At 46.3% G+C, this 17,682-nt stretch overlaps 1 protein-coding gene across 6 annotated transcripts; it reads left to right on the top strand.

The window, feature by feature from the left end:
* The first annotated feature begins 2,087 nt into the window (after positions 1-2,087).
* On the top strand, positions 2,088-16,670 carry LOC110553738 (zinc finger protein 260-like). Of its 6 annotated transcripts, none has more exons than XM_021645837.2 (5): positions 2,088-2,277; positions 3,585-3,635; positions 6,757-6,985; positions 10,726-10,852; positions 12,901-16,670. In XM_021645837.2, the coding sequence occupies exons 3-5, from the start codon at positions 6,848-6,850 to the stop codon at positions 14,868-14,870; spliced, it is 2,235 nt and encodes a 744-aa protein (XP_021501512.1). In that variant the 5' UTR covers positions 2,088-2,277; positions 3,585-3,635; positions 6,757-6,847; the 3' UTR covers positions 14,871-16,670. The 6 variants fall into 6 exon arrangements, with proteins under 6 accessions (XP_021501512.1, XP_060236304.1, XP_021501511.1 ...); XM_060380321.1 differs by having other exon boundaries at positions 6,736-6,985; XM_060380327.1 differs by lacking the exon at positions 2,088-2,277 and adding an exon at positions 2,296-2,699 and having other exon boundaries at positions 6,736-6,985.
* Positions 16,671-17,682: the final 1,012 nt, after the last annotated feature.

Below are 17,682 nucleotides of genomic sequence, written 5' to 3'. Positions count from 1 at the left end.
GAATGTAGGTTATTGTAACTCGAGTGAAATCAGTCTGGGCTTTTGTTGTTGTGTTTGGTTTGTTTGATTTGTTTTGGTTTTGAGACTGGTTCTCACTATGCAGCCTTGGTGGTGGTTTCTAAAATTACTAAAACTAGAACTACCTCATGACCCAGTTAACCGTGTCTGGATATACGCCTGGGAATCTATATCACACCACAGAGATACTGACACATCCATGTTTAACACTACTCTTCCCAACAGCAGAGAATGGAATCAGCCTAGACGTCCACCAATATAGATGGGTGTATAATGAAACGTACCATAAATACAATGGAATTTTATAGGTCATAAAAATAAAATGTACATTAAACTGGAAAATAGGAGGTACCTCAGGAAGACAGTGACAGTGTGTTCACTCTCATACAGATACTAACTTCTGATTTTATGTATGTGCAGCTTCAGCTTCTGACTCTCTCAGTGGCTCGCCTCCATGTGGCAAATGTCCATCTTCTTGCTGCTGTGGTTCAGGCTGCAAGATAGATGGGCATTGTTTATTGACTAAGAATAAAACGAAGGAAAGCATTTGTGCCTGAGATACAGTAAATGGGTACAGTTAACAATAGTAATATGCTTAGAAGTAGCAGATAAATGAAGAGCAGAGACTGCTGGCATTTGCATAATACTAACTTTCATGGAGTTTGTTATAATTTTGCCCTGTGGTGATGAATGGTTGGCCCTACTCTTTTGGGACTCCTGGCACTATTTTTGATGATGAAACTGTGTTCCCTAAGTCATCACTCCTGTAGTCTGCTCTCAATGGGAAACTCTAGGTCACCTGAGAACCAGGCATGATGGCACATTGCTGTAATCCTAGTACTTGAATGGCATAGACAAGATCAGAATAAGCTCAAGGCCAGCCTGGTCTACATAGTTCTGGACCAGTGGTTCTCCACCTCCCTAATGCTACGACCCTTTAATACAGTTCCTCGTGTTGTGGTGACCCCAACCGTAAAACTTTCATTGCTACTTCCTAACTGTAATTTTGCTAGTTATGAATCATAATGTAAATATTTTGGGAGACAAAAGGTTTGTCAAAGGGGTCACAACTCACATTGAGAACCACCGTTCTAGATGATCCAGGGCTAGAATGTGTTTAACCTGGAGGTAACTCACACAGTCTTTGACTCTATTCTCATATTCTACATTAGGGCTACTAATTAATTCACTACAGTGCTAGGCGCTTTCACTATTTGACTGGTCTCCCCATTTACCATTATTTTCATCATCCACACCTAGTTCTACACTGTTTCTATTATGTAACTTAGAAAAAAGTTTACTTGTAGGTAAGAACAGGTTTCTAACTCTGGGAACCGTGAGATACCCTGGATAGGAAGGACAAGAGGGTTCATCTCGGGTTCTCACCTTTAATGTTCCATACAGCTTCGCTTCCTGTTTCCTAAGAACCCCACATAGTTTTCATCTGAGAAATCAGAAAAGGCCAGTGTGGTGGTACACACCTTTAATCCTAGTGCTCAGGAGACAGAGGCCATGGGTTATCTGAGAGTCCAGGGCCAGACTGATCTCCATGGCCAGCTCCAAGCCAGTCAGGCCAACATTGTGAGACCATCTCAAAACCAAGAACCCTGTTAAGTTCTGGTGAAAATAAAGAAAAGGAGAGACAGGATAAGAACACTTGTTGCTCTTGCAGAGGTCCTGGGTGCTGTAAACGCAGAGTACAGGCAAGAATGCACGAAAATAAATAATAAAATAAATACAGAGAAAGGCACTTTTAGGAAGATGAAACGCCACACTCTCTTAGAAATAACACATACAAAATTAAGTAAATCTGACAATGGGAGACAGCCTTAGGCTTTCATTGTGTCACGTTCCGCAGGCCTTGCTGGGATCTGTGGAACTCATGCACTCAGACGTTGGCCTTTGTGTCTTTGGAGTGTGCGTGCGGCCACAGCACTTCATGAAAAAACAAAAACCACCAGATGAGCCATAGTAAGTATTGGCAGGATTTACCTCCAGTGGGTGGTGCGCATGCGCGTCATACACAAAGCGGGGGTGGGGGAGTGGGGGATATGCTAATAGGTTGAGGGAACCTTTATTCAAATCGGAAGTGACCTAGAGTGGTCACATCCGCCTAGATCTTCAGGTAGTGGCTTCTGCCAGCGTTGCCAGGACATCGTGGGTGTTTGGAATCCGAACCCTTGGAATTGTGGGTGTCCGTGGGCGGAAGTCGCGGGGCCCTGGCGTGCGGAGTGCAGAGCTTCTGCGGTGCGCCGTGAGGTGAGTGCGGAGCGGGGAGACAGGACGCCGAGCTGCGGAGCGCGGTCTCTGCCCAGGGCTGAGGCGGCTGCAGGGGGATGCCGAGCGATCGGGTTCTACGCGCCTGTGTTTCGCCACTTCCCAGTGTGCTGTCCTGTGTGATTCACACCGGCGTCCCTAAAAATTGTCGTGTGAGCACGTTGGGGCCAGGACTCTTGAGTGTGCGCTGCAGGATCCCGGAGCATCAGGCCGAGGACCTTGAGGTGGCTTGTGACCGCTCGGGCATTGATTGGCTTAGGAGTCAGGCGAGCAGCGCTGCTCAGACGGATGGAGCCTGGGGCGGGTGTCGGCTGCATTCTGGCCCCGCAGTGTTTGAGAGCTGTTAGCTGGAGCCCTGGCCCCGGCGCAGACACTGGCCTGCCAGAGCAGAAACACTCCAAAGAGTAAGAGAAAGCGGGAAATGAATTTATGTTTTGGCCCAAACTGGGGATAAAAGACCAAAGAATTAAAAATTAGGATTTTTGGGGTTTTTTTGGGGGGGGACAGGAGGGGGATTATTGAGTTAAAGTTTAAAGCACAAGCCCGAACGAAGACCAGCCAGGTGGAGACATGTCCACCCACCTGCAGGGGAAGAACCAGCCTTACTGCATTCTTTTCCTGCCCACTAGAGATACAGTTGCTAGGAAACCAGCCCAGATGGCCTGGCCAGAACCACTTAAAGAGATACCGTCTCCTGGCAACCCACCCAGATGGCCAGGCCAGAACCGGTTATGGACTTGGCAACTAAAGTAAACCAATCATTTCAAATCATTTCCCTTAACCAATCGTGTAACACCAAGGCTTGGAGCCCCCATTTCTCCCCCCGCCCCCTATGCCCCTTGCAGTTTTGCCCTTTAAAAACCTTGTTCCCCTAGAACTCCCCGCCTCATTCCTCTCCTCCTTGCCACCCATGCTCAAGCTTGTATTAAATAAACCCTCATGTGTTTTGCCAGGGACTTGATGGTGGTCTTTTGGGGTCTCGTGATCTAGGCACAATAGGGACACAGTGCCCGCCATCATTGTCAGCCTAAGCAGTATTAGCAATCAAAGAAAGAAAGACTAAACATGAAAGCCAGGAGGTATATTTAGGTATATATAATATGGCACGCTCAGTCACCTGAACCAAGACATAAGCTTTGGTGCTGACCCCAGAGACCAGTTGCTCTGGGCATATATCTTGCCTGTATTATATTTCCTGTGTGGAGCTGGAGCTGGAATCAGCAGAAGGATTAAAAACAAAAACAAAAAAAAAACCAAACAAACTAATCCTAATTCAATTACAATTGCAGGTGTGAGGCCTGCCAGAGGTTTGCCTTTTGGTAAGGATCGGTAGTTGACAGGTAAGCAGAATGGTGCTGTAAAGAGGTTTTGAAGCAGAAGTGGGGTTTCTGCATCCAAACAGGCAAGGGCCAGCCTCATCCGGTATGCCTATGGAAGAGGCCAGTGAGGATGAAAAGCAGAGAGCGGGCCCAGCAGTGTTGCATTCCCAGCACCCACATTCATGGTGGCTTTGAACTGCCTGGAACTGTTCCAGGGGATCCATTGCTCCCTCCTGCGCCCACAGTCACTGCAGGCTTGTGGTGTGCAGGCACACAGACAGGCAAAACACCCATTCACATATAATTTAAAATTTTTTTAATAGTAAGAGTAAATCTTTGAAATAATTTTTTTTCTCTAACTTCCAATGAGCTACTTTCTCCAACTGATCCACACCTCTTTAAAAATTAAAAAAAAAAAAAAATTATGGAAAGAAAGAAAAGCAGAGGACGAGACTCCAGACATCGGTTACTTTAGGCAGACGAGTTAAGTGCCCTCGTGGCCCTGGGTCAGTCTCTGGTGTACAGACTTGAGGTTTAGGTTTAGAAATCAAGACTTATGTATCAGGGTAGTCCTGCAGGTGGTGGTGGCGGGCCATGCCTGCCCTGTGATCTCAGCGTGCTAGAGGCCGAGGCTGGAGGATGACTGCACATCGAAGGCTGGGCTGGGGAATGAAATAGTTACGAATCGGAGCCATGCGAAAGTCAGAGCCAGAGTAAAGAAACGTACCTAATGCATTTTAGTAAAAGCAGCTTTGTGCGTGTGTTTCCGTTTTTAAGATCTACTTTATGTTTTTGAGGGTTGGGCTGCTTGTATGTAGGTGTACCAGGTGTGTGCCTGGTGCCCAGAGAGGCCAGGAGAGAGCATCTGATCCTCCAGAGTTAAGAGGTTGTGAGCCGTGTGTGGGTGCTGAGGCAGCTGCAAGAACAGCAATTGCTCTTAACCATTGAACCACCTCTCCAGCCTCTGATTTCTTACCCCCTTTCCTTCCTTTTGACGGGGTATTCCTATGTACCCCTGGCTGGCCTGAAACTCAGTTTGTAGGCCAGTCTGACCTCAGATGTGGCTGCGATCCATCTGTGTATTTCCCCTAAACAGCCCACTAGTTTCCAACAGCTGGAAGGCTAAGAATGTCATTGGAGAGCATGTGAGGCCTGTAATAAGAGATTTTCCCGCTTGTAACCTGCCTACCTAATAGTCCCACCAGTGTTTTGTTGTTGTTACTGTTTTGGTGTCTGTGTCATGTACAGGTTTATTTGGCTATGGATACACGCATGCATACAGGTGAGCGTGGAAGCCAGGGAACAATGTCCAGTCTTCCTCAAGCCCTCTCTACCTTTTTTGTTTTGTGTAGGCACATGGTGGGTCCCAAGTATCAAACTCACGTTGTCAGGGTTGTTGGCAAGCACCTTTACTCTCCGAGGCAGTGGCTCTCAACCTCCCTAATGCTGTGACACTTTAATGCAGTTTCTCATGCTGTGATAACCCCCAACCATCAGATTATTTTGTTGCTTATCTTTTGGCTCTCACCAATGTACTTTAGGAACACTTTGGTTTGTGGCTTTATTTAGTCCTCTTACTCCAAAGTTTCATCAAAGTGATACTGCATTGGAACAGGGTAGTTGGATAACCTGTATCTGTGCTCCCAGGCCATGGTAAGACTTACTTGGCTCTAGAGTAAACTGTTCCCATTTCCTTTACAGTGAGAGCTGTGGTTTCTGTGTAGCCAGTCACCAAGAATGAATGACAAAAGTAGCTTTTAAAAGCTTGTTTTAATGCTGCTTCCAAGCCAGGCTTGGTGGAGCACAGGTTTCCCTGCACTGCGGCATGGGGCAGGACTATCGGGATAGCAAAAACAATCTGTGTTAAATAATAAGTTCAAGGCCAGCCAGGCCTACATGAGACCCTACCTCAAAAAAAGAAAGCAACATCAATGCAATATAAAATATAAAAGGGTCTTTTATATGGACCCTTGTGTTGGGAGTTATTTGGGGTTATGTGGAAACCAATAAGTAACACTCTAAGGAAAAAAATTATTGGCTATCAAAGTAATCATAATTTCAGGGTCCTGGTACATGTCAGTGACTGGGAGGCAATTTGTAACCTGGCAGTCCTGTGCCCAGCCTCTGTTTGTTTATTTGTTTGTTTTTCGAGACATAGTTTCTCTGTGTAGCCTTGGCTATCTTAGACTTGCTTTGTAGACCAGGTTGGTCTTGAACTCACAGAGGTCTTCCTGCCTCTGCCTCTCCAAGTTGCCGGGATTACAGGTGTGCGCCACCATACTCTGCCTGCGTCCCATCTTTAGAGGTCACTGAAAGTCATTGGTTTGAGTGATTGCATCCAGTGCAACTGTGTGAGTCATTACAGACAGAGAAGACACACACAGTCAGCCAGAGGAATGCTTAGGCCTGTAATCCCTACAGTTAGTTGATAGGCTGATGGGGCGGCATCACTGTGACTTCAAGGCCATCCTGGAGTATGTATTGAGTTCTCTGTCAGCCTGTGCTACATAGTAACAAAATAAAAAGGAGGAAAGGGTAGACTTAGAACAGAGGGCCGGGTCCTTGTGCATTCCAGAATACTTTTTGATCACGGAGGGAACTGCGGTAGTGAACTGCAGGGATATGTCAACAATGTCTAGAAACAGGAAAAGCTTCCGCTGGGGCAAGGTGTCATTTTGTGTAAGTCAGACATATACTGATCCCCTTCTCTTCCATTTGGTGACCTCAGTCATATGGGAAACATCACGGAGCCTCAATTGCCTCCTCTTAAAACACCAGGTATAGTCACACCTCTGGCATACAGTGAAAAGATTGTTTGGAAAATAAGCTCAGAGATAGCTGTTTTTTTTTTTTTTAAAGTCATATTTATAATCTGCCAGGCAGGTGCTGAGGGCTTGGTGAGCCTCATCCTGCACCAAATCCCCAACACCTGTATCCCTGCTTTATGTCACCTTGCTTAATAGCTTCCTGTTGTCACAGTTAAGAGGTGGGAGGAAGAGTTGGACATTTCTGGGCTTTGTCTGTTCTGCAGTGTCTACATGAGGACCTTCAGGTAGAACCTTCAACTCTTTGTGGTCAGGTAATCATTGGGTGAGTGATAATACGGTCATTGACTTTCCAGGGCTCTCTGATGTCTTTGCAGACCTCTGGGGGATGCTGAATCATTCACACTGCCAATTTTCTCGACATAACCAAGCTGGCCTCTGCCCTGCAACTCTCCTTGGATCCTCCACATGCTCACGTGTCTTCAGAATCCTGAGAAAGTCAGAGGCAGACCAAGAGCAGAAACCACAGAGGACATGCCTACTGACATGACTTTCTGCCAGAAGGCCCGGAGACTGGGAACAGGGGAGCAGGATGGATCCTGTGAGGTGAGGAGAGATGGCCCGGGTTGGACTTTTCATAGCTAAATGGTAGACGTTGGAAGCAGCAGATTGGATTCCTGTTCCTAACACAACCTCGATTCTCCAGCTAAGAGCGAAGCGCACAAGGCTGAAACCCCAGCACTCCCTCATCTTCTCACTGACGTGTTCCTTGTGCTGCTTCTTAGGTTAGGTTTATCTGCCCATCTGTGACTTCCTGGGGAGGCCTGTTTCTGCTCAGCCCACAGGACTGGCAGGACAAAGAAGTAGGTGCATCCATGACTAGCTTAGTGAACCCGAAGTTTGTGTGTGTGTGTTAATTATGGTAGCATTTGTGAAGTGCAACCTTGGGCCTGGGGACTCAAGCAGCTGCCTCACCAGCACCTGTTACGTGCTTCCCTCAGCTGTGTGTGCAGCTTACACATTTATTTACACATGGAGTGGCCTCTTGAACCTCTGGGGAATGTTACAATGCCAAGGTAGCAGCTTAGTACCGCATATGTGTACTGCTCCCTGAGTCTTTTGACTTTCCCTCCCATTTTATAGTACACATTGACTCCTCAAAAGTTGGGAATTTTAATGTTTTTTTGTTTTGTTTTGTTTTGTTTTGTTTTTTTACAGTAGGGAAAATAGCTTGGATGAAAATTGTCCATTAAGATTTAGCAGTATAACAAAACAGGAATGTTTGTTTTCTACATCCCTGATCCCAGGCAAAAACATGAGTGACTTCTAAAATTACATGGATTCCTTAACTGTAGCTGTACTTTGAGGCTATTGAGTTCTAGGAAACCTTGGGATACTTTGGCAGTAAACTCCATTGGACTGTATATATCTTCATTGCTTGTTCATATAGACGCCCTAAGGTGACACTGCAGGACCCGTCATTTCTCAGAGTGATGATGTCACTGCTGCTAACATCACTGTATGCATTGTAGCCATCAATAATTGAAGGGATGCTAAATTTTCCTTAGAAAGTGGTTTAAAAAAAAAAAACCTAAATGTAATTTTTTAAAATATTTGGTTAGATTTTGGAGATTTTTCTAGTCCCACATTTCAGAATGCACAGTTAGGTGTTCTACCAAAGATTCTGCTGCTGAGTTTTATGCTTTTAAGAGATATGCTATTGAATTTCCAGTATTATTCAGTGAGAGAGGATTTAGGCAGCCCATCAATTTGTAGGCAAATGGATGGAACTAGAAAAGATCATCCTGAGTGAGGTAACTCAGACCCAGAAAGACACGCATAGTATGTACTCAGGTATATGTGGATATTAGCCATGAGGTACAGGATAACCACAGACCCAAAGAAGTCGAGGAGGGCCCAAGGGAGCATGCTTGAATCTCACTCAGAAGAGGAAATAAAATAGACATATGGAGTGGATGGAGGGGGGAGAGTAACGGGTGGGGATTGTGTGGGGGGAGGGGAGCTATGGAAGAGGACAGGGAGAGAGAACAGAAATTGGTGGTGGGGGCACCTCTGGAACCGGGGAGGCCCCTGGGAGTCCTTGGGACTCCTAGCATCGGGGGATATGGAGCCTGAAGTTGCCACCTCCTGTAACCAGGTGGGACTTCCAGTAGAGGGAGGGGCACACCAACTCACCCATAAAACCTTTGACCCAAAACTTACGTCATCTACTAGAAGTTCAGAGTCAGCAGTACCTGAGTGGGGAGTGAGGATTTAAAATAATTAAAACAAATCACACTACACACGGGATGGCTTGAGAGGGCTGTCAGTAATGACTGAAGCAGTGTGGGTTTATTCCAGGGTTCATTTTTTTTATAGGTAAAGGAAAGACAAGTCACATCAATTCAAAATGAAAAGGTTCCTGGGAACGCCCAACTTCCATTTCAAAACCTACCGGCCCATAGCAGATAAAAGTCCTATTCTAAAACTAATTCCCTACTGCAGTTATGGTCCAAGGTCACACGGACAAGCTTTTAAGGAATTTGGCAAAACTTCCTCTTTTCTTTGTCAAGGTAAAGGTCAAGGTGAAAACGTAACAATGCAGCTTAACGAGCAGCTCTCCCGCAGAGCAGAGATTTAGGTAATGGTCAACCATTGACTGGCCTAAGACCCACCCCATGGGAGAGAGCCAACCCCTAACACTATTAATGATACTCTGCTATGCTTTCAGAGTTATGCCTATAGCGTAACTGTCTTCTGAGGGCTTCATCCAGCAGCTAATGGAAACAGATGCTGAGACCCACAGCCAAACAATATAGGTTGAGCTTGGGAAGTTTTGTGGAAGAGTAGGAGGAAGGACAGAGGGAGCCGGGAGGGGTCAAGGACACCACAAGAAGACCTACAGACTCAATTAACCTGGGCCCTTGGGCACTCACAGAGACTGAACCACCAACTAAAGGGCATCCATGGCAGGACCTAGGCCCCCTACACGTATGTAGCAGATGTGCTGTGGGTCCCCTAACAATGGGGGTAGAGGCTGTCTCTGACTCTGTTGCCTGACTTTGGATCCCTTTCCCCTAGCTGGGCTGCAACTTGAGGTACCAGGGTGGGTTCGTTCCCCTTGGGGGACTCTAAAATAATAGTTTGGATATGTTGGTCTGAATTAAGTATGCTATGAAGATGGTTTCATCTGAAGGACTTTGTGGTTTCTATTGTATTTGCATTGGAGATCTCTGCTCTGGAGAATGATCATACTCCGCTTTTATCTTTGCAAGAACACTTGACAGTGGTGACATGCCTGCACTATTGCACCCTGCCGGGGTCTTACATCATGCTGGTCATCTCTGTCTTGTGATGTTAAGGTCATCACTGGGTTCAGGCGTCATCATCCCAGAATCCTACTTCATACAGACCTGGCAGTGCTGCTCTTGCGTGCTTTAGCAGTCACTGTCGATGAAGACGGTGCTGCAGTATTAACTGCCCTTCAGGCTGCATTTTTGTCTCCAGTGCTGCTGAAGGCAAACCTTCCACCATCACATCTTAGAGGGACACAAGTTGGATTCAGGAAGCCCAGCTTTTTAAGTTGAAGGTCTTCATTTCCCTGCAGTTAATTACTTACGTGACAATCCGTGACTCAAAGCTGAAAAGCCCATAAGCTTTTTACCCACCCCAGGCTTGCCCCAGACTTCCACTTCCTCCTTGTGACTTGGATGACAGCCAGTTTCCAGGCATTGTGGGTGTTGCTGTCTCCCCTACACAGAGCTCTGCGGCTCCTGAAGCCACAGCTTTCCCTTCCCTCCGCCTTCGTTCTAGTTCTCTCCTAGGATACGGTGTTTTCTCCACGTTCCAGCCGAAGCTTTTCCTTTCCAGTTTACCTTGCTTTACTCAGATTGGCATGACAGTCCTTCCCAGGAAGCCGCCTAACCCGCCCTGCCCAACAGTTTGCTTTGTATAGATTTCTAAAACTGTTCCTTTCTAGCCCCATACCTGGGCTTATATTTGCTATTTTGCAAGTCTGAGTTTCTTTGAGAGTACAAACTCATAGTATTGAATCCCAGGGACCCAACACAGATACAGACAGATACAATGTGGCTTAATAACTATCATGCTGTTTAATCATTCATAGAGAATGAATAAAAACTGTCTATGGCCTCCTTGGAGGGGATGCCAGTATTTAATAGGTGGCCAGTTATTTTGTATGTATATATTACATATATATGTGTGTCCTATATACAATGGGAAATAGGCATTTTATGAAAGCGTGAAGCTTAGTCTGCGGGGTGGGGATCACTGACAACACAAGTCCTATTTATCAGTGTTAATTCACAGTGAATGTGTTGTTACAGAGATTGGTGACCTTTGAGGATGTGACCGTGGACTTCAGCCAGGAGGAGTGGCAGCACCTGGACCCTGCCCAAAGACGCCTGTACCAGGAGGTGATGCTGGAGATCTACAGCCACCTCTTGTCAGTGGGTGAGCACAGCCGGCCTGGGGGTGCAGGATGGGCCTCCTTTCCTTATCCTTCTTTTTCAAACATGGTGGACTAGCAAGTCTTTTTTTTTTTTTTTTTTTTTAATTTTTTTTTTCCTTCTTTTGTCTTGATGCTGCATTCCTTTTTGCATATTTCCATGTGTGGCTTTGTACTGCCAACAGTGAGTTTGACTCATGGAGCCTACATGATAAAAAGCTGACTCACCCAGGGTGCCCTTGGACTTCCACACACATGCAATGGCATAGGCAACACATGCAAGTGCATACACATACATACATGTACATGTGGGTGCTGGGAGCCAAACTTGTGCAGGAGCAACAAGTGTTTTGTTTTAATTTATTCTCTCACATACTCCACACCCTCGCCGTTTCCCCTCCCTTCTCGTCTCCCAGTCCCTTCCCCCAAGTCCACTCCCCTCCTGATTCACTCCTCCATTTCCCTTCAGAGAAGAGCAGGCTTCCCAGGGACATCAACCAAACATGGCATAACAAGTTACAGTAAGACTAGACACATACCCTCATATCCAGGCTTTACAAGGAGGAAAAGGGTCCCAAGAGCAGTCAAAGGTGTGAGACCCATGCAGGCTCCCTGACTGTTGGTTCAGGCTCTGTGAGCCCCTACGAGCCCTGGTTAGTTGATTCTGTAGGCCATGTTCTTGTAGTGTCCTTCACCCCTTTGGCTCTTACGATCCTTCCTTCCTCCCCTTCTGCAGGATTCCCCAAGCTCTGCCTAATGTTTGCCTGTAGGCTCTCTGATGACAGTTATGCCAGGCTCCCTCCGGTCTACCAGTAGAGCAGAATATCATTAGGAATTATTTTAATTTTGTTTGTTTGTTTGTTTTTTGCCAGTTGCGTTTGGTTCTATCCTGGGTCTTCGGACTATCCTGCCTCTGGTTCCTGGCCCTCCAGGCAGGGTCAGGAGTGGGTTCCCTTTGCAGCATGATAATGGTACAAGGTGGACCAATCATTGGCTGGCACCACTCTCGGCCCAGTACATCTTGCAGCAGGACAAATTGTAGATGGAAGGTTTTGTAGCTGTATTGGTGAAAGTTTCCACTGAAGCCTTGCTTGGTTATAAAAAAAAAAAATAACTGCTTCAGGTCCTGTATCCTCCATTACTAGGAGTTTTTCCTAGGGTCACCCTTACAAATTCCAGGGAGTTTCCATTGCACTAGGTTTGCAACCAGTGTTCTTAACCACTGAGCCACCTCTCCCACCCCACCTCCTCTGCACACATGGGGTGGGGTGATTTAAAATAAAGAATAACGATTTGAGAGTAGTTTCTCTCTCGGGGTGGGTACTTGCCTAAAAAGGTGGGACTCTGCTTCGATCCTCACTACCACAGTAAAGAAAGAACTGTAAACAAAGGCAGATGAGAAAAAGGGCAAAGGATGTGAATGCATTTCTCCAGAGCTAATGACGCCCTCTTGGCAGTCTCTAGCTCTTAGCTGCCCACCAGCAATGCCAGATCACAGCCTTAGCGGAGCCCTGCCTGTGTACTACCTCTGTACGGCTAGCTCTCTTATTCATTGAGCTGCTTGCCTTTGCCCAAACCAAATCATCACCACAAATGAGCTGAGTGATTTTGGCTTCTAACCATAGCTCCCAGTTTCTTGCATATAAAACAGGGAGAACAGATGTGGCTATTTTGTTGAGTTCATGTGTCCTGTGCATAGAAAGTTGCCAAGCACATGGGTGCTGTATAGATGAAGTTTGGTGTGTAATAAGGACTACATAGGACTTTTTGTTGTTTTTTTTTTTTGGGAGACAGGGTTTTTCTGTGTGGCTCTGACTGTCCTGGACTAACTTTGAAGACCAGGCTGGCCTGGAACTCACAGAGGTCCACCTGCCTCTGCCTCCCGAGTGCTGGGATTAAAGGCGTGTGCCACCACCTGACTATATAGGACTTTGTTCCGTTGTCCTCACAGGATGAGCATAGCTACCACCTGACTCAGCTCTCTCAGTGTTCGGCTCTGCGGGAGTCCTCCTCCATCCCGTTCATTGTGCCTGCTCCTTCCTCTTCTCTACAGGTGAACTGCAGCTTGACACACCACAGCAACAAATTTGTGTGAAAGCTTCGTTTCTAAATGATGCAGCCAGTGAAATCACAAGGCACGGTTCATATTGTTTCATTTTGGAGAAACTGTGGCAGGATGGTGATACTACGACAAAGACAGATCCACAAAGCCAAATACTGCCCATAAGTCCTGGTGCTTTCCGAAGCCAGAAAACCCTAACCTTAGACAGTGCTTGTGACTATGAAGAAACCGGAGAACCGATTCTTTTGGGACCCCACCTCATTTCTTCACAATACGTACCTCCAAAAGGTTTCTCGTTTGCAAAAAGTTCAAAGCCTAACCTCGAAGCAAATTGTGACAGTCAAAGCAGTGACGCAAGGCAGCTTGGTGATGTTCTTGGACCTCACCAGTTTTTTACACAAGGTTCTTTTCATGGTGTGTGTGCAATTCCTCACCAAAGTGAGAAATCATACAATGCGAGTCAGTTTGGAAACCTTCTTTCCCCTCATCCACCACTTATGGAGCATGAAATTAATTTTCAAGACAAACCAGTTGAATATGCTGGATGTGGGAAGGCCCTCGCTGGTGAGTCAGCTTTCTGTCAACAGCAAATAACCAACAACATGGAACCATCTTTTATCTGTCACACTTGTGGGAAAACCTTTCTCCACAAGTCTAAATTGACCTCCCATTCAGAAACTCACAGCGTAGAGACTCCTTATCAGTGTCCTGACTGTGCAAAATCACTCATGGGTGCAGCCAGCCTGCAGGTGCACCACGGAATCCACATATTGGAGAAACCTTATGAATGCCATGTGTGTGGGAAATCATTCAGTTACACATACCACCTAAAGGTGCACCTTCGAACACACACTGGGGAGAAACCCTACGCGTGTTCCGACTGTGGGAAGGCCTTCAGCCAAAAGTCAGTCCTCACCATACATCAGAGAATTCACACTGGGGAGAAGCCTTACACATGCAGTGACTGTGGGAAAATGTTCGTTTGTGCATCAGATCTGACAAAGCACCGTCGATTTCACACAGGAGAAAAGCCTTATGAGTGCCCTGACTGTGGGAAATCGTTCAGCATTAAATCTAACCTGCTTGCACACCATCGAATTCACACCAGTGAAGGAGCTTACAAATGCTTTGACTGTGGGGAATCGTTCCGGAAAATATCCCAGTTGAAGGTACATCATGAAATTCACACCGACGGTAGATCCTTTGTGTGTTCAGACTGTGGAATGGCCTTCAGCCAAAAGTCAGTGCTCAGCACACACCAGAGAATTCACAGTGGGGAGAAGTGTTACCCGTGCAGTGACTGTGGCAAGCTGTTCCTCTATGCCTCGGACCTGAAGAAGCACTGTCGCTTTCACACGGGGGAGAAGCCCTACAAGTGCCACGAGTGCGGGAAGTCGTACAGGGTGAAGTCGCACCTGCACGTGCACCAGCGCATCCACACCGGGGAGAGGCCTTTCAAGTGTGACGACTGCGGAAAGTCCTTCAGGAGGAACTGCCACCTGCAGATGCACCAGAAGACCCACACTGGTGAGAAGCCTTACAAGTGCTCGGACTGTGGGAAGTCCTTCCGGCGGGCGTCCCACCTGAAAGTGCACCATCGAATTCACACCGGGGAGAAGCCCTACGTGTGTTCCGAGTGTGGGAAGTCTTTCAACGACAGGTCGGTTCTCAGCACACATCAGAGAACTCACACGGGAGAGAAGCCTTACATATGCAGCGAGTGTGGCAAAGCCATGGCTTCCAAAGCCAATCTCAAAGAGCACCAACGAATTCACACGGGCGAGAAACCGTATATGTGCGCTGAGTGTGGGAAGGCCTTCAGTGACAAGTCTTCTTTCTACAGACATTGTAAAATCCACAGCAGGGAGAAAGCTTTTGTCCGAAACAAAGGTGAGAAGGGCTTCCTGCAGAATTCACAAGTGACATCCTCTGAGCAGACTCACAGTGCAAAGAGCCTCTAGTGATAATATGTCTGTGGGAAATCTGTCTGTCATTGCTGTGTGTCGCAGAAAGTGTGTAGTCAAGGTCACATATACTAACATTACTGACGCTTTGGGAAATTGTTCAGGAACTCTGGGTGCACCATCCTGGGAATGTGTTGTGGATGCAGAAAGTCCTTCAAGATCATGATGTTTTAGTAGACTCCAGTGCTCTCACCAGGCACTCATCTGATCATATAAAAGAATTTATTGTGGAACCAGGTCCTCATCCATATCCATCATCAAAATATTCTCCTTGATTTTCATGAAAAATATTTTATTACAGACCTAAATAGGACTGGGGATATCATACTTCGTTGGTAAATTCTTTGTCTTCTGGACACCGCAGGCGCACATGCATACATGCCACAGGTGTCTGCCCATGGTACATACACAAACCTAACCACGCAAGCCATGGTTCATAGTTAAAAACTATGCACTGCTTATTTAAACATACACATAATCATATGGGAGAGAAATATTAATGAACTTGTAGGGAGAAGCACAAATGCCTGTAGACATTTATGGACTGTCAGTTTCCTTGCATGTTGAAGAAATGTTGACTAATGATTTAAGGTAATCCTTCTGTAGTTAATGGTCCAAGGTTTCTATAGTATTTATAGAAAAGTTTCTTGGAAATTACATCAGTGGTTTCTCTGTTTATTGTGGGATACTGTTTTTTTGTTTTGTTTTTTAATTTGAGACAGGGTCTCACTGTGTAGCTCAGGCTGTCCTGGGACTCACTGTATAGACCAGTCTGGCCTCAAACCTGTAGAGACTCTCCTGCCTTTGCCTTCCATGTGCCAGGATTAAAGGCATGCATCACTGTGTCTGGCTGGATACTAATATTTTTAAATGTCACAATACTTTCCTCGTTTCTGTCAAGGAAAGGATGTAGTTGCTGGCCTTATCCATACCATGGCGGCCAGCAGACAGTGAAGCTAGTTTTGACCTCCTAGCCTTTCATTGTGTTCTCCACCACCATGTCCAGTTTCAGGTTCCTGGAGATCATCACCTTCAGGGTGCCATTTGAGAGAGACACAGAAACCCAGAACATTCACAAATGCCTGCCAGAATCTCCACAACTCCTTTGTGCTGGTGTGAGCAATGCTTCTCCCTGATTTATGTCCTTCCAGAACCTCAAAGTGACCTTGTGGAAATGACTTTACTGTAGAAGTGACTTTAGTATGCAGATTAGTATGTCACATTCTTGTGACAAAGCCAACAATTTTGAAAGACAGGACCAAGAGGCAGAGATGTCAGTGACGCAGCTCCAAACCATAGACTTTTGGTGACTGTCAGCAATAGAAGCTAGAAAAGTAACAGGATGCTTGCTTTCTTGGGAGTTTCCAAAATGAGCCATCTCTCGGCCAGAACCTTGATTTCCACACTCTGGTCTCAAGACCCTCTCACTTATTAGTGAGAAAATAAGTTTCTGTTGTTTTGCCACCTATTCTAAAGCAATCTAGGAAAACCAATAGCAGGCTCTGGGGTACCCAGGTACTCCTGCCTGCCTTCCTGCTTCTCCTGTTACATCTCACTCCCCTTTTTAGTCATTCTTTTCTCATCCACTACTCCTGAACCTTCTGTGCACCCTTGTCCTCACCCTGGTTCCCATATTTTTAACTCCTCTTTCGCTAAGCTAATCCCATGTTGCTATTCTTCCCATGAAGCAATGACCCTAGCCTACCAGGTGTCTGCCCCTTGTGGTTCTCAAACCTGTATCCCTCATTTTTCTCTCATTGAGGCCCTCTAGACATGAATATTACTTCTTGGATCAGACCATGTATTTCCTGTGTGTTTATTTCAGTTGTGTTTGTTTCTTTCTTGGAATCTGAGTTGAGGCTACATTAGATTCTAATTTGCTGTAGAGCAGAGGACGGTCATGAAATTTTGAATTGTCTGCTTCCACCTCCCAAGTGCTGGGGTGACAGGGGTGTGCACTACCTTGGCCAGATGGTATTTTTATGATGTCTCCCATCCAACATGTACACAGATGTAAATCTGACTACCCTGTTGAAAGATGAGGCTGTGTCCCTACAATCTCCAAGCTCAATGGGATCTTACCCTGTTTCGGTGGGTGCAATATAATGGAAGTAACGCTGTTTGAAGCCACACTGAAAGCTGTGGAGCATTTGCATTGTTTATCCAAATGCTTGTCCTTGGAGCCTTCCCCTGCCATTTAGTAATTCAGGTCATGTTGAGGCCAGTATACTGTAAGAAAACCCAGTTGAGCCGATGTCGAGAGGCCCAGAGATGGACATGAAGGACATGAGGACTGATCCAGGATGTTATTCCTATGGTTGGTACTCCAGTTACATCTCAAACGCTGTATGGGAAACCATACCACAAGCACCCAGGTGATCCTTCCCCTAATCCCCGACTTAATGTAAACCCTGACAGGTAACAGCAACACTGGAACATTAAGATCTACCTTCATTTGTTGTTGCAGCAACAAGTAAGCAGAATATTTCCCCCTTGTCTGCACCAGCCACGCCTACACCCCTGTCCTTCCAGGGGCTGCTGTATCCCTCAGGGGCTTTGCCAAGTCCCTCAGTCGGACAGGTGGTTAGAAGTAGAGGCCCACCTGCAAGCTTACTATTTAGGGTGAGATGATGGGGCAGTGGGGAAGACCCTCCTCACTGATGTCACAGGTTCGGCCTAGCTCAGATTGCAGTAGGCATTGCAGTGCCGAGCAAGGGTAGTTATCTCATTTTTAGCCTGCCTTTTCTTAGGAGGTGGATAAAGGAGGTAAGTGTCATTGATGATACCTTGGTTAGAAGGATACACCTAC

The sequence above is a fragment of the Meriones unguiculatus genome, chromosome 1 (assembly GCF_030254825.1).
Source record: "Meriones unguiculatus strain TT.TT164.6M chromosome 1, Bangor_MerUng_6.1, whole genome shotgun sequence".
NCBI lineage: Eukaryota > Metazoa > Chordata > Mammalia > Rodentia > Muridae > Meriones > Meriones unguiculatus.
Note: the sequence above shows the minus strand (reverse complement) of the source record. Positions and strands in the feature narration are given on the sequence as shown.